This window comes from Plecotus auritus (assembly GCF_963455305.1).
Source record: "Plecotus auritus genome assembly, chromosome: 8".
Taxonomy (NCBI): domain Eukaryota; kingdom Metazoa; phylum Chordata; class Mammalia; order Chiroptera; family Vespertilionidae; genus Plecotus; species Plecotus auritus.
In genome coordinates, this window is record NC_137782.1 from 33,299,689 (window position 1) to 33,325,662 (window position 25,974).

At 43.9% G+C, this 25,974-nt stretch overlaps 1 protein-coding gene across 1 annotated transcript in view; it reads left to right on the plus strand.

Moving 5' to 3' along the window:
- Window positions 1-22,908, plus strand: part of LOC308256817 (uncharacterized protein) — a 91,538-nt gene extending 68,630 nt beyond the window's left edge. Inside the window, exons 3-4 of the mRNA XM_080685169.1 lie at window positions 21,506-21,630; window positions 22,561-22,908. Of these exons, the coding sequence (XP_080541295.1) occupies window positions 21,506-21,630; window positions 22,561-22,608 (173 nt within the window). The 3' untranslated portion in view covers window positions 22,609-22,908. The remainder of the gene's footprint in view (window positions 1-21,505; window positions 21,631-22,560) is intronic.
- The last annotated feature ends 3,066 nt before the right edge of the window (window positions 22,909-25,974 follow it).

Genomic DNA, 25,974 nt, shown 5'->3' on the forward strand with positions numbered 1-25,974 from the left:
TTAACTCTGGGGGGTCCTTCTGGATCAGCCAATGGACTGATCGGGAAATGACATCATCTATAGGGTATCAACAACTGGACCTTGTCTACAAACTGCTAATTGTTGAGCACTGCTTAAATTTCTTGGCTCCAAAAGACAACACTGTAACGCAGCAATTTTAACCGGTGTGCTGCAAGAATTTTTAAAACAGGTAATGCCTGACTATTCAGTCAGGAGCACTGACTTATTTTCCCTCAGAAAGTCAAATGAAAAAGAAAAGACAACAGCCAACATAACAATAGCTGTCAAGTGTGGATGAATCAAAATTATACCTATCATTTTGTCAGAACGGCAATATATATATATATATATATATATATATATATATATATATATATATATATATTTTTGGTGTGCTGCAGAATTTTAGCAACTAGTTTATGCGTGCCATGAGATGAAATGTTTGAGAATCACTGTTTTAATGAATGGCATTTCTTTTCTGGTGGCCAGAGAGTCCACTGGAGAGGTGAAGCAGGTGTTCAGATAGGAACTGTAAGCCCCATGCTGGGCTCTATCCAAATTCTTCACTAGCTATTGAACCCTGGGCAATTCACAAGTTCTGGGCTGTGCTTTCTTCTTTGCAAGAAAAAGACTCAAATCAGTCTTTTCAAACTGTAGTTTATAAACCATTAGTGGGTTGTAAAATCAACTTGTGAGTTATGGCCAGCCTTTTGAAAAATGTCATAGACAGAACAGAACAAAAATATAAGAGAATATTATATATAGTAAGGGTACAAATGGTCTGTGAATCATTAATTTCAATGATATACTAGAGGCCCAGTGCAAGAAATTCGCACACTGGAGTGGGGGGTCCCCTCAGCTCCGCCTGCACCCTCTCGCAGTCCGGGACCCCTTGGAGGATGTATGACTGCTGGCTTGTGGCTGGATGGCTTTCTGCTGCTGCACGGCCTGCTGCTTGAGCTTCAGCAGCTGCTGCACTTGCAAGGGCTGGGCCACCACGGTCTGTCCTGTGAACACCATTGAGAGGGTGAGTCTAGCGCGGAGGCAGGCTCACCCTGAGTTCCCTGCGCTTCCCTGAGTCACTGAGTTGTTCAGACTGACTGCCTTCTACAGAGAATGGCACCAGGATCGGGCCTAAACCGGCAGTCAGACATCCCTCGAGGGATGTAGCAGTGTGCCAAGTGGCAGGCGACCAGGGAGAAGCCTGAATCAGGGTCGGGTGTTGCACTGCTCACGCTCATCCTGGTCCACTGTGCCTGCTGCTGCAGCTTGGTAGTGCTGCTGTGGAGTCGGGAGGGGCTCCCGACTCTGTGGCAGCTGCACTCTTCAGCTGTGAGCCTGGTTTCTGGCTGAGCGGTGCTCCCCCTGTGGGAGTGCACTGACCACCAGGGGGCAACTCTTGTGTTGAGCATCTGCCCCTTAGTGGTCAGTGTGCATCATAGCGACTGGTCGTTCGGGTCGTTCCACCCGATGGGGCACTTAGGCTTTTATATAGAGAGATATGTATGGATACCAGGTTATGATATAAAATTCAATTCTTGCTGTGAGTCTTGATTGAGAAAAAAGAGTTAAAAAAAAAATCTGAGCTCAATAGGAAATCCCAAGTGTACTTCCAGTTCTGATTATTCCTTCAATAATAAATTAAGACCTGAAAATTGCCTGTTCCTTAGTTATCAATATATTTCAGGCCAAAATACCTTCAGGTCACTAAAGATGAGTGACATATGGATGGGATACATTTTTGTCATGGAAGCATGTTTTGTTTTTTAAATGTCAAAGGAATGGGGTATCCAGTAGGAGACATTAAGGAATAGAATGCTTGTGTTAAGACCTGAAGACAAACACATGGTCATTAGGATGGTATCCTTTCCCACTTGGGGGTTCAAATGGTCATTTATATAGTGCAATTGAATTTGAAAAGTTCATTTACATGGAGAACATCACATTCTTACAAAGTTGTGAATAAATAATTGTGCCTGTGTTGAGAGTGACATGTGCACTGAAAACAGAGGGGGGCGGGAAAATGCATCGTGTTCTATATATTCATTTGTTCCTCAAAAAAGAGTGATTGAGTTTATGCCCCCCAGGACTGTCTTAAACTCTAAGGACACAATTGTCCTGTTTTCATGGAGTGGGAGAGACACAATAATAAACAAAGAAAGAAAACACCATATAGTGGCAAGAGCAAGGCAAAGAATGGAAAAGGGGAGTTGTGACTAGGTTGTTTCGTGTGGATGATCAAGAAAGGCCTCCCTGATGGGTTAACCTATAAGCTGAGATGTGAAAAGCAAGAAGAGTAACTATGTGAAGATCAGGAAAGATTAGTTAATATTTGTTGCCACAAATCTCTTGCTATATTAGCATTGTTTAAATAAAATCAGGGGAAGAACATTCTTAGGCCAAGGGAATAGTGAGTTAAAGCTCTGAGATGAGAATATGCTTGGCAAGTTCAAAAAAAAAGAAAGAAGCCCGTGTGCTGGGAGATGTGGCAGGTCACATCACGTAGGATTTTGTAAATCAGGGTGAAGAAGAGTGTGACTTGTATTCTGAAAAGGAGGTGAAGCAAAGGAGGGGTGTGAGAAAATAAGTGTTAAGAAAATGACTCTGGCTGCTGGGTAGAGAAAGGATTTTGGAGAAGCCTAGTTGAAGCAGGGAGACCAGCTGGATCCCATGTTGTCACTCAAGGAGCAGTGGGAGAAGAACTTGAAGCATCCTAGCTGGTGTGGCTCAGGTAGTTGGGTGTTGTACGTGCACCAAAAGTTTGCTGGCTCAATCACGAGTGGTGTGGGGGGCATGCAGGAGGCAGCAGTAGGATCAATGTTGTGCTCTCACATCAATGTTTTTCTCTCTCCCTTCCTCTCTCTCTAAAAATAAACTATTCCTTGAAAAAAAAAAAAAAGCAACAGGGAAGGCAATTGCTCTCAACTCTAGGTGGTCAGAAGCCAAACTTTCTTTCCTGCCTGAGTGGTGAAGTTCTGCTTGTTTCCTGTGGACAACATCTGGATTCATCTCTGCAGCTTCCTTAGTGTTCCATTTTGGAAGGGAAAGCCAAAGGATAACTCACACTACCTGGATTTGGAAGAACAGCACCACTGCGGGAAACTTGAGAATGTCAAGCATACCAGCTGCTTAACCAAGGAGCAGGAACATTTCCACCCCAGGAGACAATCAGGTTGGAGCACAGAGCCGCCGCCATGGAGAAGCCACAGAAGGCCAGCAGTAATGATTCATGTGTGCACAGCTGCTGACGAAGCCTGCACAGGTAACTCCCAAGATCAAAACAGCCATTTGTACTTAAAATCATTGCTTTGGTGTCATTTCCAAGTTACTTCTGGATGCTTCTGAATGCCATTAACTTCAAAGAGCCTACTTCCCCTATTTAAAAAAAATGGGCATTTTAATGTCTGCCAAGCCATAGTTCCATTAGGCATGACAGTGTACAGAATGTTCTGAAGATTTCTGATGAAAGCTCTCGAAGACCCAGAACTTTCTGCACTCATGTAGGCCACCTCTGGAAAAGGCAAGGCTCAAAGATGAATACCATTGAAAGAAAAGTCCTTTGGCATAAGATGCCACCTATCATTCAGCTTTGCTCCAACCAGAGCTGTTGTAGGTGACTGAAGGGAAACAAAGATATTCTTGATTTGGTGAAGGAGGGCAGAGCACTGTGATCAGATGGGCGTGATTCTCCCCAGCATGGTGGTCGATAGGAGGATCAATAGGAAGTTTGGAACTCGGAAATACCACGTGCTTTCATGAGCTGTGTGCGAGCCACCTCACCCTTTCAGGTTTGGCAGATAACTTAAGTGCAGATCTTGTCACCGGCAGAATCTAAAAATGCCATCCTGCAATAAAGGCAAAGGAAATATTTCCCAGCCTTTTTTTTATAAATTAGAGAGACAAATGTGATGTGGGATTTACCAGGGTTGAGACTTGACTGAGAAGATTTCCATCTCAGACTTGTTTGCTCAGTTTCAACAGCCACTTTCAACGGCCACCTTTTATGTGAGCCTGAGGCAAAAGGGGCACCCACATGAATAAGATACTGGATTTAGCCAAGATCGTTAGGCAAGGGTGCCCTTCCCACACAGCGGTGCCTTGCAGGCACAAGGACGGGGAATTATGCGAGGAATGTGATATCACCAAGTCTGAACAGAGGACGGGACATTGGCACAGGCCTGCTCAGTCTTGATTTCAGAGGAGCTGCAGGAGGTTGGCAAACTCTCTGCCTCACAGATGGGATTGCCAGGCTGCCAGTGGCTTTTCTGCCTTCTGCCCACGTAACTCGGTCTTTGCAGAGGACATATTACACGGCTTGTGATTTTGAATCCATAATGTCAATGGGCACGATAGAGAAGGGTTGGGCTGAGCCGCTATTGGGATTGGCGGGAGGGGTGCAGTAATAGGGGGGATAGCAAAGAGACTCCTTGTGCAAGCACCTGGGTCTCCTATTTGGGCTTGCCTCTCTACTTCTGTGCACCCTGAGATGGGATCTGTACCATGCTTTTAGAAGGACAAACTAAAGTGTCCAGGGGAGAAGAGGGGCAGCTGCTTCTATGAGATCCTGGCTACACACAAGAGGGGACAATAAATAATGGCAAATGTTGAAGGCTGTTAAGAAGGAAGGGAATGAGACTCATTTTTATCGCTAAATAAGTAGAAATGCCATCAAAAAGGTTCAACTCAATATACATACGTGTTTTCTGAGGATTAGGACAGGGGAATGGGAGAGTATGGGGTTCCAGGTCAAGATGCCCAGAGTTCAAATCCTTGGTCTGTGATTAACCAGCTCCGTGACTTTGGGTAAGGTAGACCATTACTCTGACTTTGTTTTCTCATCTGTAAAATAGGTATTTGTTTTGCAGTTCTTATTGAGCACCAATACATTAATATAACATTATAATAATAAATACATTACATAATAAATACATTACATGCCGTGTTCTAGATATGAGAAACTCACAAGTGGAGAAAAAAAGGAAAAATCCTAGTGGGGAAGAATGAGTAAAGAACCAAGCAAAATATACACTATATTAGTGATAAATATAATGAGAATAATAAAGCAAAAAAAGGACAAAAGGACTGTGTTTGTGTGTGTGTGTGTGAGAGAGAGAGAGGTGGGGGGGGGGGTCTTTCTGCCTGTCTCTACCTCCTAGAGTTTTAAGATTAACTAAAAAAAAAGAGAGAGAGAGGTATATGCATTAAAGTCCTCAACACATAGTAAACAACAAATCCTAGTTCCTTTCCTGCCCTGTCCAGCAATGGAAAGGCTGTAAAAAGAGCTCGTGACCTTCTGGCCCTTCAGATCCCACGACTCTGCCACGTACTGTGTGACTGTGGCAAGTTACTCTCATCTTAAAAAAAGTAACACTGAGGAGTAAATGAGCCAAATGTGTGGACAAGCTTAGAGCAGTGCCTGGCATGTAGTGGTACTATGTAGATGACAGCTATTCCTTAACTGCTTCCCCTTGAGTAGAGGACTCCCTCCCTCCAAAATATTATCCTGACACCCCAAAGATAATGCTGGGCCACAGCGAGGCCTTCCCTTGGCAAAGGGCTGGTTTTGTGAATGACCGGAGAGTAGGCCTTTCAGGCCCCCTGAGAACAGGGGTGGTGAGAGTGCAGTCCTGCTGGGAATGCTGTGCGGGTCATCCCATGAAGGCCATCACGGGAGGGGATTTGCTGTTCAGATGGGTGAACAGTGGTAGAAGAAAGAGTTCGCTGACTGGAAAGCTGGATTCTCTTTGCCCTTACTAGTCACCCAGATCCTTCCTGGTCTCCACCAGTTGCTTGTTTAATCTACGTTTCAGTAACAGCTGGAGAACTGAGACAAGCGGCACTCCTGTCCTCTGTTCCAGGCTTCCTCATCTTCACCCTGAGGCCCGAGGGCTGCCTTTGGCCTTGAAACCCTTTCTCAGCTCAGACGTTATACAGTTCTCAGAGGCTCACATAGACCCAAGGAAGATGAGTGGCTGAGACAAGCTATTGCCCAAGGGCTCTGGACGAGGGGAGACGGACATGTCCCACTAGGGAAGAGGTCCTGCTCCACTTTGCGGATGCTCTTAGAACGGCCATTGTGACCGCATTTCAGTGACGCACCAGCGGGTCAAACCACCTTGTTCACAGCACTTCTGCTACTAATGAATGGTGATATTCATTACACACTTCCTGTGCTCCGGACCCGTGAGCACTTTATATTTTTGTCCTTATTAACATTCATAATGACCCTAGGAGGCCAGTGCCATTCATTTCCCCACTTGCTGCGCTGACAGACGAGGCATGAAGAGGATGAACAGTCTCCTTTCACCCTCTTGGGAACTCAGAGGCCATATCTGTTTATGAGGCTGAGACCCTTTTGCCCTTTGTATGAGTTACCTATTGCAGTGCAACAAATCAGGACAAGGTAATGGCTTAAAAGGAAACCCACTTAGCTCACTTCTGTAGACCAGCAGTTGGAGCACGGCTTGGTTGGTCCCTCTGCTCAGGGTCTCTCAAGTCTGCAGTCAGGGTATCAGCTGCACCATTGTCTCATTTGGAGTTTCCAAGCTCATTCATCTGATGGTGGAAGCCAGTTCCTTGCAGCTGTAGAACTGAGGTCTCTGCTTGAGGCTCTGTTTACTGGTGACCACTTTCAGCTCCTAGAGGCGGCCCGCAGTTCCTAGCCAGCGAGGGGAGACTTGGAAAAGTCCATTTTGTTTACCTTAATATTGCTTATTTATTACATGAACATTATTTTTTAAATATATTTTTATTGATTTTTTACAGAGAGGAAGGGAGAGGGTGAGAGAGTTAGAAACATCGATCAACTGCCTCCTGCACACCCCTCACTGGAGGTGTGCCCCTAACCAAGGTACGTGCCCTTGACTAGAATCGAACCTGAGACCCTTCAGTCCTCAGGCCAATGCTCTATCCACTGAGCCAAACCAGTAAGGGCTACATGAACATTATTTAGCAAGGACATAATAGATGCTTGGAAATTTTTAGGAGCTTCACAGCTATTAAATCCTAACAAGACAGTAGGAGGTAGGCACTATTATGCTTGCTATTTTACAGATGAGAAAAATTGAGGCACAAAGATTGTTGCCCATGATCACACAGCCGGCAAGTGGAGCCTAGGTGCTGACTCCCAAGTCCGTGCTCTAACCCCTGCCTGGCACTGCCTACAGTGGTCGCCAACCGGTGGTCCGCGGACCACTGGTGGCCCGTGAGGTCCGAAAGGTTGGCAACTGCTGGCCTAGACTCTCCTCCTGGGAGATGGCTCCTTCCCACCTTGGACACTGGAGGGATAGGCATTGTTCTAACAGCTTGTGGGGGCTGGTAGGGTCAGCACAACTTCTTTGGAAAATAGACATTTCCCCTGCTTCAGTTCATTCTAGCACTTGGACACACCATCATATAACCATCTCCTCATGCTTGAACCTTCACTCTCTCATTCTTTTGAAAGCTCTAGTACATTACATTCATTCAAATAGTTTGGATGGTGCTTGAGTTGATTTTAATTTTCCTTTCATTTTGTACAAGTCATTTAAGTTTTTTCTTATGTTATTTCTGGGGGTGGTTATTTGGAATGATAAGGGCTAATCTGAATGGTGAGCTTACTCTTAATATATATAGCATCAGAAATATTGAAACAATTAACATTGCCACAAAAAAACTGAATGGTTTACTCAAATCCTACTGATTATACTAGGTTTTATCATTCTTAGACCTTCAGTTAGGTTTATAATGATCATAATGGTACCTTGGAGTTGCTTAAATTCACATTTCCTTTATTGTTAGTAATATTGTTAGTGTGCACTTGAGGGGTGATCTTTTTACCTTTCAAATTTATTTATTTGTGTACTTATTTAAATAGCATTAAGAAACTTTGAGCTCTAAAGAGCAATCTGCATGATGGAATACACTTTCTCTTAATATAAGTTGTTATCCATAAAACGGAGTTTTGACTTTGGATTTCAGGAAAGCTAAAACTCTAAAGGTCACACTGTTGTGTGTTTTGGGGGGCATTTATATATGCCTGCTAATTGATTGACCTATTGACTGTTTTCATGCATCAGTTCAGCACATATCAATTTCTCCTCACATGTGTTGAAAATGACACGTCACATCACCCATGACTGAGCGGACAGGAAAGTGATGGAGGGCAGGTGGGAATGTTGAAAAGGGAGTATTTGAGAACCACCGGAGTTCAAATGTGCTTGAAAAACAACCTTTCCTCTGAGTGTGTAAACCTGGACTCTGAATTTACTTTACAAACAATGGATTCCAGGCTCCTGAGCAAGCTGGCTGAAAGTGCTGACGCGTCAGAAGAAAGCACCCAGCTGGGGTATCTCCAAGTAAAGGTCTTGATGTCAGGACTGAGTGGGGTGTTCCCCCACCTCAGGGGAGGAGGAGAAGCTCCTACAATGGGGCTGTGGGGCTGCACTGAGCTGGGAGATTCGACTGGCTTCCTCCCGGGGATGGGGAGGAGCCAACATGCAGCTAAAATCAGGCTCAGGTTGATGGGGAACTTGTGCTTGAACAAGGTCGAGGTGATTATGGGGTCGGTCACTCTAGCTGCGATGGACATTTACACAGGTGCCAGACGGCCAGTACCTCTGGGCTCCTTTGTCAGCTCCCAGCCAGCATTTCCCGGACACATCAACAGATGGTTCTCTGAAGCTGGCTGGAGAAGAAAGACCGCTTGATAATGAGCTCAGGGCTCTCGCAAGCATGTGCTCTTCTTGCAATTTATTTCTTGGCATGAGAGATGGAAGCACTTTTGTCTTGCCCTTCTGACCACTTGTAGAGGGGAACGTGCTGACTTCCTCTCCCCGCCCCTAGCACCCACTTGTAATTATGCCACACCTGTCTGTTAATGCAGGTAGAGGGTAGGAAATCTCAGCACTTGTACCTTCCAATAGATGCACCTTCTGCTTCTGCAGGCTGAGCCCCAATCTCTAAGGTTTTCAGAAACCAGAGTGGATTCGCAGGAGGAATAGCTCTTTTGTGGAAGGTCCATTGCCATCCCAGGTTGGTGGGTGGATCCGAGGTCAGGCCCTCTAGGAACAACGGGGTCTCAGCCCTTAGATCAATGGTCTGTAAGGAAGTTGGGTGCCCTGGGCAGTGTCTATGGGAAATATTTTCCTTGAGAGCCCAGACTGCTTTGGGGGAGGGTCTCTCTCAGAAAGTTGTTCTTGTTTAAGTTTTCCCTTTGTAGATAACAATATGCCAAAAACCAGGCTTTGTGGCTATGCTTTCTGAGTGCCATTTTAAACATGCATCAGCTTAGACCTTGGCCTTGCTTCTTCTCACATACAATTGAGCCAAATTTCTTATCTTCTGCTGATTTAAAAAGTCCTCTAAAAGCCATTGCATTTAAGAAAACACACAACACTTGTCTCCTTGTCACCATCACCAGAACTCAGCTTTCATTTTAGATCCCTTTCTTCATCGTTAATTATTTCCTCTTCATTTTGATTTAAAACATTCTTCACCATCAGTTGATAATTGATAATGAATTTGAGAGAACATAATGGATCCACAGAAAGGATGAGGCTATTTAATGTTTTCCAGATGCAGGCGGCTGTCAGGAGAACTGAGCCATCTGAGAGCCCGGGGGCCCTCCAGCCCTGCTTCTCACGTGACCAGGACTCTAGGTCCACGCTCTCATTTCCAGAATCCACATTCAAACCACGGGATGAGGTTAAAATGAGTCAAATGATCAGGAGTGTTTGTGAAGTTCCACCTCCACATTGTCAAGTTTTATTCCAATCTCCTTCTTAACAAATAATACCGTGCACTGTTTCTATCGCACTGTTGAAAGTTGCATTTTGATCAAAAGTATAGTCACAAAATTGACAGATGAGAGTTTACAGACTTGAAGCATGGAAGGAAATAGCACAGTTGATAAGTACATGTTATGAATATCACAATACAAATTCGATCATCTTTAGCTTCCACATTTATTTTTCTTTAGTAAGTGATAAATCGTTTTATAATTAAAATTTGTTTTTGAGCTAGAAGATGGTACACAGTGACCACTAATCCCAGCTGCAAGAAGTCTTCGTTAAACTGATTCTTATTTCTAATGGCAACATTGATGCAATAATTTAAAGTTTAATTTTATTTCAAGCCATAACAATGCAAATTTGAAAATTGATGGTCCCTATAAATAAAATTGTTCTCTAAGGTACTTTTGAAGCCTGTCATGTTTTCAAACTGTTTTTTCTAGTTATCTCATATGTGAGCAAAAGGAGTTAGCTGATTCTGGTAATTGTGTACAATTTTAGAACTGGAGTTACAACTCAGCATCTTCATTTCCTAATTGGCCACTGGAATTGGAGGTGAGATAAAGTACAAAAACGTGCAGCCTTCCAACTGTGTGGCTCCCTGTGCCCTTCAGCTCCTGCCCTTTGTTTTCAGCATCTCTCCTCACTGCACAACTAATCCTCTTAGGGTTTCCGTCTCTCCAGCTGCACTGAACCTCCGGGAACAGAGGCAGGAATTGGCTCTGATCAAATCGATTGGCAAGAAACCAGACTGGGCTTCGTACTCTGCTCAGGACTTCTGTGCTCAGCGAGAAGGCCTGGAGAGATAGTGGTGGACTTTAAGACACCAAGCTGGGGGCAGAGAGATTTGGGCTGTGCCTTCCCACTCCCCACATGGATGACCCAGGCCAGCAGGGATGGCTGAGTACAGAGCCAAAGCATCAGTATGCAAGCTGCTCTAAAGGCTAGAATGAAATGATATTCTTAAAAATGCCTTACCCAAAACTTTGACTTGAGGCAATGGGCTTTAGGGATAAGGATTTCTCTGAGTATCTATTTTATTTTATTTATTTATTTTATTTTATTTCTAATGAGTCAAAGCACTTTTGAGTTCCTTGGGTGCACGGCACTCTGAGCATTTCAAGGATATGTAGTGTTAGTATGATTTTGATGGGTGGAGTGCAAGAAATGCCTTCAAAGCCTTAGGAAAGGAAACCCATGCAATAAATTAGTCACAGCCTCATTGAAGCGCCCAGCCTGGGCCCAGCTATTCACACTACTCCCCACGTCACGTGTTTCAGCTGCTCTTTTCTCTGCCCTCCATGTAATCCCTGAAAAAATAGAAGCCTTTTTGTGTGCAGGGGATGGGGTGGGGGTGGGGACTGGCTGTGCAAATCCCTCTGCATGGATGCAAAGCGGGACCGGGTTGCCAGGGAGTTTTCCAGCCTTTGCGGAAATTAAGGAGCTCATGGAAGGAGCTTATTCTTCATTTATGGTGAGTTCAAGTGGGACAATGGGTCTGTGTGGCAAAGGATTACTCAGCCAATCACAAAAGCATCAGGACCTTTTAATCTGAAAATCAAAATGGTGTACCCAGTGACCCCATCACCAGAGGAGGATATAATGCTAAAATGAAGAAACTTTTTTTTTTCTCATGATGGCAAAATTTTCTCAGTATGGAAATATCACTGGTAAGCTTCTGACCTTCACCAGCCTTTTCAGAACGCAGGCTATGTAATTCCTTTCCCTCATCCTTCAAGGGTGAGATTTCATTGAGAGCAGCAGTGGGCACCGCCTTTCTCTATGCCCAAGGTCTGTGATGCCAGGGGGAGCGTAGAATTCATCTTAGAGGTAGGAAGGATGCCAGGGTATTCAGGTGGGGCCTGGTGCATGAAAATTCATGCACTGGAGGGGGGTCCCTCAGCCTGGCCTGCCCCCTCTCACAGTCCGGGATCCCTCAGGGGCAGAAAGTGACCCGGCGATCAGGGGAAGGCAATGTCCCATCACACCTCTGCTGCTGCCACTGCTGGCAGTGCAAGCCTTGGCCAGCCCTGGTTACCTGAGCCTCGGGCGGCCCTGGGCAGCTGGGCAGCCGCCATCTGAGGCTTGCCTGTGTCTTGGGCCGGTCCTGGGTGGCTGGGGGGCTGAGGGGACTGGGAGACTCTGGAGGCAGGCACGTGGCAAGGCTGGGCCTGCCTGGGGACGGCCCGGCCTTGCCGCAGGCCTGCTGCCCCGGCGAGGCTGAGGGGACTAGGCACCGCCATCTTGTGGCTGTGGGCACCGCCATACTTGAGAGCGGGGCAGTCAATTAGGATATTCCCTCTTTATTATATAGGATAATGTATTTGTGAAATGGATTCCAAAGCCAAGAGTAAATTCTTGCTAACTCTTCTTGGCTAGGATCTAGTCATTCCTACTCCCTTTTGTGTTTATGGGTAAGAGTGTAGTTTTGTATGTCAGGAAGATGTTAAATCTTACCAATGGCCTTGAACCTCTCTGGAATTAATCCTGTTTTAATGTATGTATCAGGAGACAGGGGTACACCTCTCTATATATTTTGTCAATGTTGAAGTCTCCAAGACCATCCTGTGATGTTTGAGAAGTACTACCAACAAGGTGGAAAGACTCTCACGTGCCTGATCATGGGTGTTTAGAAGTTTGTTTTACAGGCTGTGGAGTGGCTGCTCCTGCTTTATAAATACTAGTGTGTGCTGAAAAAACCAAGGCTGATTTAAGCACCACCCCCCGAGACCCAGAAAAATGTGACAGATGAGTCTAGGTGTGTGAAGTCTACAATAATGCCTTTAAGGGAGTAAATTATTCTTTCATCTTTCATGGCAAAATTTTCTCAGTATGGAAATATCACTGGTAAGCTTCTGACCTTCACCAGCCTTTTCAGAACGCAGGCTATGTAATTCCTTTTCCTCATCCTTAGATGGGCTCTGAGCTCTTCATCGTGGGAGTTATTGTAGATGTGCTTCTGAAAGGCATCAGCCCATCATTTTGTCATCATCCTCCGGAAGACCAACAGGAAGCTGACCATTGTCAGAAAGAGCAGGAAGCTAGGAGCTTTGCCTTCCTTTGGGACTGCGTCTGCCTTGGCACTGAGAGCCTCCGATCGCCACACCTGAGGGGTCCTGAGGGAGGCAAGGAAGGCACCGAACGGGCAGTCCCATGCCAGTGCTCCTCCGGCACTGCTGCTTTGGGAGATGACACCTGGGTGATGGTGTTCTCCCAGCCCACTGTCACTTGGAATGTGACAACAGCCTGTAAGGGCGAGCAAGACAAATATGGCTGCCTCCACTTTTCATGAAAAAGACTAAAAACTCAGATGGTTTAAGGAATTTCCAACAGGACAGCAGGTCTCCATGGCTGTGCTAAAATGGGAATCCAGGGTTCGTCAGTTCTATTGGTCTTGTCATTACAACTGTGAATTGAATGAACTGTTGGATACTTTTTCCTCAGATCACAGAACACTATAATTTAATAAAACCATTTTGTCTTAACAAACGAGTCATTTTTTGCTCAACTAAAAGGAAAAACAAATGCTAATAAGTTTATTTATTATTCCAAGAGCTGTTTTAGCCTAAAAGTCCATATCATGAAAGCAAATGCTATTTCCCCTCCCCACCCCTTCTCCTCCACTTCCCTCCCCTCTGCTCCCCACCAGTGTGGGTACCTTCAATTGACCAGGACAGCTTTTTCCAATGAGCTCAGAGGAAGGCTCAGAACATCACATCAGGCAGCAATTTCCAGTGTTTGGAGTTAGCCCCCCAAATGGCAAATCAACTGCAGTATTTGCAAATGTATTTGCTTAATTTTTATTAAATAATACATTAACATGTTTTATAAATCAGAAAATATAAAAATATATTATCTTCCTCCCAACACATTCCACATCTACCCAGTTTTCTCCTTTACCAAATTAGAAGGAAGCAACCAGTAACCATAATTGTTTGCTTCTTGTATATATTCTCAGAGGTTTTTTTCATGTTTGCATCAGCAAGTACAAATATATATTCCCTCCTTTTGCACATGTAATCTATGCTGTCTGTACCAATATATCATGTGGATATTTACCTCAGTACATACAGAGCTTCCTTAGGCTTTTTGCAGTTGCATCATATTGCATTGCATGTATGCACCATAATATATTTTGGATCATTGGTGAATGCACCAATTCCCTGGTAATAAACAACTGGGTTTATATTCTTTTGCAGATACAATGTATTAAATAACTTTGTACATATATTATTCCTCCCCCTCCCCCCACCCCCCTGTGTACCGATACACATATACGTATATGTAGGATACATTTTTTGGAAGTGGCATTTCTGAGTCAAAGGATGAAGGTATTTATAATTTACTAGATATTTCAAAATAGCCATCTCCAATTGTTTTACATTTTTACACACCTGCCAATTCTATAGGAAAATGTCCTTTTTCCTGCAGTCTAAACATAGTTGTCTTATCAAACTTTAAATTATTTTTGTCAAATTAGTAAATTAGAAATTGTATCTTAGTGCAGTTTTATCTAGAATTTCCTTTCTTATGAGTGAAATCAAACATTTCTTCTTATGTTTAAGGTGTATTTTTTCTCTCCTTGTTTGCATCATCTCCACTGTTTAACTCATTAATGGGTGATTGGTAACGGACTGCTAAGGGGAATGACATTCTCAACTGAAGGGGCAGCCGGGCAAAGGTGCGGAGCTTTGCTGGTCCATGGCTTGTTTGGGAATGGACTGTGTCTGCATGACAAGACCACAGGTCCTATGAGGTCCAGAATTCTTTGGTTTCTTCCTACTGCCATAGATATTCATAGCATGTCACTAAGAAATGAATTGAGTGTTGTTTAATATATTTCAAACCTAAATGCAAATTGCTTTTGAATTGGCTATTTATTGCTTTGAGTGATTTCTGTGTTACCTACTCTTTATTAGCATGAGTAGCCCCAATGAGAAATGTACATTGATGTCTTACTAGGAACAGGATGTGGGGGAGGGGAGGCGGTCCTTTGATCTTTTCTGAAGCCCACATATTTATATATTATGCATCTGGCAGAGAGAGAAGAAACCACTGGTCCCTATTTCAGAGCATACAAGTGGAACTATTTTAGGAGTTTGATTTTCTCATGTAAAATACATTTACATGTAACATTGTGACATTGAAATCTATTCGTGAAAACAACAGGTTTCATTTATTGAGTCTAGAATCACAGTAGTTGATTTTATTGAACCAAATTATGAGAGCAAATGCACAAACAGAAACACACAGGGCAATTTTGATAATTTTGTGTTGAACATTCTGAAGTGTGTGAACAGGTGTGTGTGTGTGTGTGTGTGTGTGTGTGTGTGTCTGTTTGCATGTGTGAGAGTGTGTGTCTGTCCCAGCTGGCTTGGCTCAGTGCTTGAATGTCAACCTATGAACCAGGAGGTCACAGTTTGATTCCCGGTCAGGGCACATGCCCAGGTTGTGGGCTCGTTCCCCAGTGTGGGGCATGCAGGAGGCAGCCAATCAATGATTCTCATCATTGATGTTTCTAGCTCTCTCTCCCTCTACGTTCCTCTCTGAAATCAATGAAAATATATATTTTTTAAAGAGACAGTGTGGGTCTGTGTGTGTCTGTGTGCCTGAAGAACCACAAGCAGAAGCAGGCTTCTCAGTTGCTCTCCCATCCCAGGGTTGCATCTTCACTCAGCATTGTTCATTATCCTCTCTCTCCCTGAGCAGACAGATGGTGTTCACACCCATGTTTTGCCAGAGATAATTACTTCAATTCTCAGCAAATCCCAGAGCTCCAAGTCCTCCTGGCTTTCATAGCTGACGGTATAGACTCCCTGGGTGGATGAGTCTGTGAGAAGTTGGCCTTCAATATCAAAATAATGAATAGGCTTTAATGTGATTCTAAAAAATCATTCAACCAGGAAAAGCTGGCTAGTTGCAAGAAGCAGTTTTCAGTGAGTTCTCATTTACATATGATTTTCCAAATGCATTTTCTTAGGAACACAGAAATACCAGTGGCTTATTAAAAAGATTCCCTTGTTAATTTTAGGTTATCTGTACTGACCAAACAAATACCAGTTCCTGTACTTTATAACTTTCTTCAAGGCTGTAATCTCAAATTAGCAGATGAAAATGAAATCAGAGACTTGGCTATTCCATCACTGTGTACTTCTTAACCCCTGGTAACCGCAAAGTAGTAATCTACATATATATCAGTTTAGAGAATGCAGGGATTCTGCAACTATGTCACTTGGTTCTCATATAACTCTACAAACTCTCAGTAATATTGTTTTTCAGATGATAAAACAATGCGAAAATGGCTATTGAATTTCCCAACTTTCCTCAGAGGGCAGGGCTTTTTGTCTGAATCGCACAGTTTTACTGTAATGTGTGTTATACCTTGGAATGAAATTCTAAACTAGACAAGACTCTGACTCTACATTTTTCTTGCATACATTTTATTTCTAGTGAGCACAGTACTCTTTTGTACAACACAATTTTATGGATGTCCAAAGCAATAAAAGGGCAAATTTATGCCCATCTTTAGGTGAGAATCTAAAAGGCCACCTTCCAAACTCTTGGCATTACTGGAATCACCTTCCCCTTGAACCTGGCACCCCCAGCAGTGCCCAAGGGCCTGCTTGCTTTAATTCTAAAGGTCTTCTTCTTTGCTTGCTTATCTTTTAAGTAGAAACATATGCAAACACCCAAATACGCAATATAAAAGACCAAAAAATCCCTAGCCAGTTTTGCTCAGTGGATAGAGCGTTGGCCTGGGGACTGAAGCGTCCTGGGTTCAATTCCCAGTCAGGGCACATGCCCAGGTCGCAGGCTTTATCCCCAGTGGGGGCATAGAGGAGGCAGATGATCAATGATTCTCTCTCATTATTGATGTTTCTATCTCTCTCTCCCTCTCCCTTCCTCTTTGAAAACAATAAAAATACATATATTTAAAAATAAAATAAAAGACCAAAAAAGTTAACATTAGTCATTGTTTGTTCTAAATATTATTAAAATACACATGTAGCCAAAACCGGTTTGGCTCAGTGGATAGAGCGTCGGCCTGCGGACTGAAGGGTCCTGGGTTCGATTCTGGTCAAGGGCATGTACCTTGGTTGCAGGCACATCCCCAGTGGGAGGTGTGCAGGAGGCAGCTGATCGGTGTTTCTCTCTCATCGATGTTTCTAGCTCTCTATCCCTCTCCCTTCCTCTCTGTAAAATATCAATAAAATATATTTTTTTAAAAATACACATGTAGAAGATGATAAGTTTTCATCCAGCTTTGACACTCATGTGCCAAATTCACTCACCTCCTCTTCAGAAAACCACCATCACACATTTTTTGAGCATTCCTCAACTTAAATTTTCTTAACATTTTAATTGCATATATATTCATAAATAACATATTGTGTTGTGTTTTTAAATTATATATAAAGGGCATCATAGTAAACTTCATTTTTTAAACTCAGCACCATATTTTCAAAATCTACTTCTTTTCAATCACATAATCAACATATAGCTGGATTTTAAAATTCAATCTCTCTTTTAAAATGTGTGTTAAATTAAGTTATAGTTAATGTGATTACTGGACATATTTATACTTATTTCAATTAAATATATTTATGTTTTCCATTTACTGTGCTTTTTCGAGACATGTTCTAACTTTTATTCATTACATTCATTTAAAGCTGTAAGTTCATTAAAAGTGCATCACTTTCCGTATTTTATTTCATTCTTGGAGCAACCCTGAGATCCTAACTCACGTGTTATTCTAAGCAAGTTTCTCCCACCCTATCTCATTTTCCCTGTTTAGGTGGTCTCATTGCATGGCCACAAGTTTTTTCCACATGCTGGTCATCTTTAATAACAATATTAACTATTGCAATAATAACAGCTGCCATTTATTGAGAGACTATTATATTTTAGACAGCATTCCTGAAAACCAATAGGCTCTTGATAAACATCAGGTCTGAAACAATTGCAAAATAGACCCAAAGTCAGATAGTGTCCTTGCAGCTGGACTAATAATGTGTTGTGACCACCATATCAAATGAGACTTCTCGTTCCTTCCTTCTAAGTTTAGATGGAAAGAAACACAAATATACAATCACACCGAGAATCTCTGGCCTAGGAGATTGCAAATACCCTTGAAACTCACCCCTCCGATAGAGGCTAGAGACATTATGATACAAATGTCTCACTTTCCATTCATATGCATCCTATTACTGGGATGCGTTCTTCCTCCATCAATCACTTTTACATTCTAGCACTGACAAGGTTTAGCAGTGGATATGACACTCTGAGCTGATAACTCATTAATTGTCTAAACAAATCAACAAGTAGAAGCAATCTTTTACATCTTTGTTTGTTTATGATCCAGAACATTCTGCTAAAACCAACCTATTGCTTGTCAGTTATGATAAACCCTAAGGAAAAAAACATCCTAAATTCAAACAAAAAATTATTGAACAGGGTTATTTGATAGAATACTATCTCTTGAATATCTGGGGCTTGAAAGAAAGAGAAACGCACAGAAGATGTATGGGAATATTATTTCCTGGGAAGTCTTTGTGATGAACAGGGAAGAATATGGCAAGGTCACTATCATCAGGATCTGTCGTAAAATGATTGTGGAATATGACTGAACTTCTTTTTTAGAACATATCTGTGAACATCATCCGTTTGCTCTTGCTACAATTTCCCATTTCCAATTTCTGTGTTTCTGTGTGAATCTGGAGCTTACCAGCTCAGTAGATATTTGGATTGAAAAAGAGGTCTGTTGGGATGAATTGCGTAAGATTCTCACCACATGAAACATTCTTTGATGGAGTCACTTCTGATCAGTTAGGATGCAGCACATCAGGTCTCTATTGCTGTACTTAGACGGAGATACCAAGGCATATGGACTCGTAGTTTGCAACCTGCATGTTATGCCATCACCATGAGCCATGAATCATGGCACATTATTCTTCCATTATTATGGTGGTGCAAATTTTAAAATGATTGCTCATTTTTAAATCCCTGTAGAATGATCCTAGTATGGATGCTTCTAGTGTTCCACCTATTGGGCAAACGGTCTTTCACTCTTTTTTTTTTTTTTGGAAACAGGTATCATTTGGTAAAAATGACCCTCATAACTACCTTTGGATCCCTGTGCAGTTAGACGGGTGTGCCTGTTGGATTAACAATGACCCAGCCCTCTGCGCATTCTTGTGCTTCTTAGAGGGATGAGCAGCGAGTGAGCCCTCCATGCTTATGCTATGGGACTGTGCCATGGGAGTTGTACATTCCATGTTGGGCTCCATCTACTAGTATACTGTGTGCTCGTGAGACTGCTAGTCTTCTGACTGCATTCACCTCCCTGCTTACCTGGAAGGTGCTATAGCTTCAGATTTGTCATCAGTCATTTCTGTAGTTAAGAATGAGGACAAATGTGGATTCTGTTTTTTAATTGGTTAATGTTTAAAACAACTGGGCTAAGGTATTTGGGTTGAAAAAAAGGAGTCTGTTTGGTTAGTCAGTGCTCAGGGCGACTGCACTCATTAGCAAGCACATATTTACATTAGTTTCAGTAAAAACACGTTTGTTTGTACAAATATGGGACAGAATAGGAAAATGTTTACAGCATCCCTGTTTGCCAACTCAGAAAGGACTCACCCTGCAGACAAACAGATGAATCAACCTCCCCTCCTCCATCCCCAGGGATCAGCAGGGAATGCAGCCTTGGCTATTCATGGCTGACTTCTGAGCCACGAGCTCGCCTCTATGGAGGAACCCTGGCAGCCTCTGGTTCCCCTCCCCATTCCAAATTGGAGTGGAGTATCTCCTGCAGCATCCCCGACAGGTGCTTCTCCAGCTCTTCCTGAACAACTTCAAAGACATGATCTCTTCCTCCTTAGGGAATGGTCATTGCTTTTCTAAACAACTCTGTTAGAATGTTCTTTTTATACTGATACAAAGCTGGGTCCTTGTAACCTCTTCCTATCTGCTCTTATTCTGTCTTCTGGAGCCAAACAAAACAAAGCTTTTTCCTCCTCTAAACAATAGTGCTTCAAACATTTGAAGGAAACGCTGTCATCTACCCTTTGCTGTTTTGCTTGCAGTGAATATCTAGTGCTTTAAACATTCCTCTTAAGACCTGGTTTCTAGTTTTTTCACCATCCCAGGTGCCCACCCTGCCCTTGGGTTTAGGCTGGTCCAGAGCCAAGAACACCCCCCCACACACACCTTGCAATCTCCTTCATCCTCCCACTGTTTTGGTTTTCTTCTGACAGATTTTAAGTACCCGGCCACCGTTTAAAGTCAGAAAGTAGTTGTTTTTGAACGTAGTATTATTATTATATTATGAATACGTATCTAATTTTCTGGTTATGATCAATCAGTAGTTGGGGTAAAGACGTGTATTTTGAACGTTTATAAGGTTTAGTCGCTGCTGCTTCTCCTCCTGCACAGATAGTGTAGAGGCCCCAGCTGGCCATGCCTTGGACAGAGGCTCTTAGTGAGCGGAGCGCGCAGGCCGAGCAGTGGAGGAGAGGAGAAGTTCCCAAAAGGCTTCCTGTGACTTTGATACTCATCTGTCCCTTTTCAGGACTGAGCAACCCTGCCCCAAGGACTGTCCTGCTCTTTGAAAAAAGACACCTGGTTTGTCCCCCAGGTTCCACAGAGAATTCCTGCTCACCAGCCCAAGTGCACCCACTAATATCTGCGGCTCCACTCTCTCAGGATCTTCAGGAAGAAAAGTTTTCTGTGGGTTTAAAGCTGATTCTGGACTCTGATGTCCACACACAAACTATTTGTAAAGAATGTTGCATCCTATGGGGACACCAAGCACCCGAGTGTATGGCCTGTGTGTTTCCTCCCAGGACCCCCCTGCTGATCTCTGCCTGGATGTTTTAGGGAGGCCCAAATGACAACAAGAGCAGAAGGGATTACAATCAGAGATTATTTGGAAGTTTAATGTCTTAGAACATTTTTCTTTCAAATTTGTTATTTTAAGGACACAGTAATTTAATGACTCTCTTTGTTAGTTCAGTTTGCGGTTGAGGTCCGAGTGCTGAGGAATGCATGTTTAATTTTTTTTTTTATCCTATAACCAGTATTTCATCTTAGACTAAATATATGCACATTTTAGAATTCCCATAGAATCACTGAGAGGAATACTGATGTTTATATAAATGCTTGCATGTTTGAGTGAGTCTAAGGAAAGGAAATAATCAAAGCTGCTTCTAAAGGCTTTTGTGGAATTTTGTTAAGTCCTAAATTCCCTGTCAGCATCAGTTCCTCCCTCATCTATGTCCTTATAGGATTTTAGATATATGCACAGCACTGCCAATTATGTAGGGACACTGGGTCTCCCCACTGACTCTGAACCTTTGAGACAAGAGCATGTTACATGCATCTGGACCCAGCACCTAGCTCAGTGAGTGTTCACTTGCTGGACTGAGGCTGGACTCTGGCTGATTTGGACATTTTCATCCTCTCTGAAGAAGCAGTGAAGGGAAGTACATGGCTAAGGAGAGAGAGGGGCCACGTGAGGGGGGGGGCGGGGCTTTACGGTGCAGCCTGTGAAGACCAAAAGTCTCCATCTTCCCCAGGAAGTGAGGAGAAGGAACAGATCACTCTTTCAGGTTCCTTCTACCCTGATGGAGGCAAGGCTAGGGTTTCAGTTGGATAAATGTCTCTGAATACCAGAGAGTGGAGAACTCTTGGCCACAGAGGAAAGAACTGTCTAAAAATGTCTCTTTTGTTGGCAGTGCTCAGTGGACTGTGTTTCGAGAGAACAAATGCACACCTTGTTAATTTCTGGATCAGTAGTGCAGAACATGCCAACCATGCCAGTTGCCCAATGAAAGTGCACTGGATCTCAATGAACAAAAAGGTAAGGGACTAAATCAGGGTCCAATGGAAAACACACAAGGATAGTTCCCAGGGACCTCACAGCCACACGAGTGAAAAAAAATTATTTAAGAATGTGCACATGATTTCCCAGTCATAGGCACGGAATTCCTAGAACCAATTGTTTCTGTTTCCACTATTGGATACGAATACGCAGAAACTGGCACTATTACTCAAATAGATGCAGGACATTAATAGAAAAGGAAACATTACAGATAAACAAATGAATCAGCTTGAACAATGTTTCCCAAATCAGAATTACATCCACATGAAAAGATAGTTTTTAGAACAATCAGCGAATTGAATGTCTGGAGAGTTTTCTATGAATTCTATGACAATTGGAGGACAAATGTTTTCTTTGGCAGAATTCTGAAGTGGGAATAGGTGGGGGAGAGGGTCACTCCCGGGCCCACCAGCTGGCAAGGGAGCTCCAGCCTTTTTAATGGTATCGAGTAGAGCGCTGTCAGGGTTTCCAAGAGATTTTAATAGTCATGCGGTCAGAGTTCCCTGAGTAAATAGCTTCCATTTCCACTCTTGCTGCCAGCTGGCCAAGGAGGGGACCACCTAAGTTGTATACCCCCAAAGGAAATGGGGAGGCAGGTTCTCTTCTCCCACAATTCTGCCTCTCACTGTCTGCCTGAAACTCCACCATAAGAGTGCAGTGCCTTTAACTTAAAATTTATTCCCAGTTAAAATGTAAATACTACCAGTAAGTATAGAAGCTTAAATTGTGTTACTCTTTTCCAAACCTATTTTCATTTACTAATGGGTTTTAGAACCTGTTTTGAAAATAGGTATTGATTGGGAGGAGGAGAAGAGAGCAGAAAAGCTCTGGTCCAGGAGCCCCCATGAGCAGTGGGTCCATTGTATTAGTGTTCAATCTATTCACATCCTTTCCCATGTGATTTTGCAGCTTCTTCCACTAAGAGGTGAAGACTATTTGTCAGCCCCTGAATTCTGAGTTTGGCCATGTGACTTCTCTTGACCAATGGGACAGATGACATGCTTGAAAGGCACTTGTGCGATTGGGACTGGGCTTGATGTCTCTAGCTCCTTTGCAACTGTTATGAGAACATGCGGGCGTGAGCCTGACGGAAGCGGAAAGACACATAGATCAAAGACGCGTGGCACCAGCTAGTCCAGCTGAGGCTACCCTAGGGCAGCCAAAAGCTAGCCAAACCCTAGAAATGCAAGGGGACCACTCAGATCCATGGAATGGCTCAGACTCAGGAGTTAAGTAAATGTATATTGCATAAATCACTGATGCTTTGGAGTTGCTTGTTGTGTGGTGCTATTGTGGGAATAAATAGCTGATACTCTGGAGAAAAAAAGGGCCCATGATGGAGATGAGCTTGCCTCCACATTTGGGCTCCCAGAAAATAGCAGAATATATAAACACTAGAGGCCTGGTGCACGAAATTTGCGCGCTCTGGGGGCAGGGGGTCCCCTCAGCCTGGCCTGTTCCCTCTGGCAGTCCGAAAGCCCTCAGAGGATGTCCGACTGCTGCAGAGGCAGCAGAGGCTCCCGCCACCGCCGCTGTGCTCACCAGCCATAAGCCCGGCTTCTGGCTGAGCAGCACTCCTGTGGGAGCACACTGACCACCAGGGGACAGCTCCTGCATTGAGCATCTGCCCCCTGGTGGTCAGTGTGAATCATAGAGACCAATCATTCCGCTGGTCTGTCGATTTGCATATTAGCCTTTTATTATATAGGACTAGAGGCCCGGTGCACGAAATCTGTGCACAGGGGTTGGGAGGTGTCCCTCAGCCCAGCCTGCACTCCCTCCAATCGGGGACCCCTTGAGGCATGTCTGACCACCTGTTTAGGCCCGATCGGTGGGATCAGGCCTAATCAGGCAGTTGGACATCCCTCTCACAATCCAGGACTGCTGGCTCCCAACCACTCGCCTGCCTCTGCCTGATTGCCCCTAACCACTTCTGCCTGCCAGCTTGATCACCCCCTAACCACTCCCCTGCCAGCCTGATCAACGTGTAACTTCTCCCCGGCTGGCCCAATTGCCCCTAACTGCCCTCCCCTGCCAGTCTGGTCACCCCTAACTGCCCTCCCCTGTAGGCCTTCCCCCTCCAACTGTCCTCACCTGCAGGCCTGGTTCCCCCCAACTTCCCTCCCTTGCTGGCCTGATCTCCCCCAACTGACCTACTCTGCTGGCCCAGTCACCCCTAACTGCCCTCCCTGCTGGCCTGATCATCCACAACTGCCCTCCCCTGCAGGCCTGGTCCCCCCCAACTGCCCTACCCTACTGACCTGATCCCCCCCAACTGCCCTCCCCTGCAGGTCTGGTCTCCTGCAACTGACCTCCTCTGCCAGCCTGGTCACCCCTAACTGCCTTCCCTTGCTGGCCTGGTCTCCCCCAACTGCCCTCCTTTGCTGGCCTGGTCACCCCTAACTGCCCACAACTGCCCTCCCCTGCAGGTCATCTTGTGGTGGCCATCTTGTGTCTACATGGGAGCAGCCATCTTTTACCACAGGGGGGCAGCCATATTGTGTCTTGGAATGACAGTCAATTTGCATATTACTTTTTTATTAGATAGGATGATAGTAATGCCACAGTCAGCCTCCTCTTCACAGTCAGGGGACACTGGTGTATCCTCCCATAAATATAAATACATGGCATCTGTGTCTTGGTTGGAGGGGTGGGTCAGAGCAAAGAGGGAAGGACCAAGATTCATTTCATGGCCATTATGCACCAATGACTGTATTATAGGTTGCATAGAACTCATGCAATCCTCAATATGTTCCTGTGAGTTGGGAATCCTTTTCTCCATTCTACAGAAGGGAAAACTAAGACCTAAAAAGATTAAGTGGCTTAACCATGTACATCAGGGACTGGCAAGCCTTTTCTATTAAGCAGCAGGTGGTAAATATATTAGGCTTTGCAGGCTTGTGGATGTCTCTGTCACCACTACTCCCCTCTGCTGTGGTGATGTCAAGGTAGCTGTAGATAACACACAAATGAATGATTGGGCACCAATAAACATGTATTTATGAGCATGAAATTGAATTTTATGTAATTTTTACTTCACTAAATAACATTCTTTTGATTTTTCCCATCCATTTAAAAAAGTAAAAGCCATTCTTAGTCTCTATAAAACTAGGCAGCAGGCCAGAACTTGCCAACCCCTGCTGTCAATGGCAGGGCCTGATTCAAGCCTATAAAAATTTGCAACTAACTGGGAGGCAAAAAAAAAAAAAAATCTAGAGTCTGAATGTTTCTTTGGTCCTGTAACCTTCATGGCTGCCACTTAATAGTCTCTTATACAAAAAGAGATAAACATCAAGAAAATGTCCAACTCACTCTTGAGAAACTACTGACACTTTACTCACAGTTCTCTTGGAATCAACTAGATCGACTGAGAGTGTGCATGCATGTGTGTGCATGTGTTCATTGTGAGTGTGTGTTGATGTGTGCATTTGCGTGTGCATTTGTGTGTGCACATGAGTGTGTGTGTATGAATATGTGTTGAAGATAGATGTCAATGAAGTAATAGTATATCAGAGAAGACAATATAAATATGAGGTAGATAACACTAGGTACTATTATCACCTCTTCGTTGCAGCTAAGGAAACTGGGGCTTAGAGAGAATAAGCAACTTGTAAGGGGAGCCACAACTCAAACGCTGCTTTGTCTGGCTCCAGAAACAGCACTCTAACCATCCACTGTGCTCTTCACTCTCCTGGGAAAAGGCAGTTCCCTTTGGCTGTGGCTGTTCTGTGAAGCCCTTGCCTGCCACCAGCTCCCTCTGAATCACACTCTGCCACCAGAACAAAACAGAAAAATAAATAGTCAAGACAAGATAAAAGGGGCCAGCGTGGACTGTTTAAAATCATGAGTGAAAAGCAAACTATTGGAAGACAGTTCTCCTCCGGGCCTTTGTGCTGTGTTTATGAAGTTCTGGTGCTTGGTGGGGTCAAATGCCATCCCATGAATATTTGATTCCTGTAAGAGAAGCTGGTCCAGCGCCATTGTGTCACATGCTGCATGCCCCATAGCAGAGTTTCACCAACGAGACAAGCCAGGTGCCCTTTCTGACCGTGAATGACATGTCCACAGCCTTCTCAGAACAAAAGCGCTGAACCAGCAGGCTTGGGTATGATGATCCTCTACTTGGCCCTTTACTTCCCATTAATAAAGCATGAAACACATCAAATTGTCTATAGTGTAGGTCCTTCTCTCCCACGTGTGACACAGTTAAATCGAATTTGGCATGAGTTATAAAGTAGGATACAGAAACCCTAGTTTCTATTTCTTTGAGTAGCCTTGTGAATATGGACAAGATATTTCAATTTCTGAGACTTGGTTTCCTTC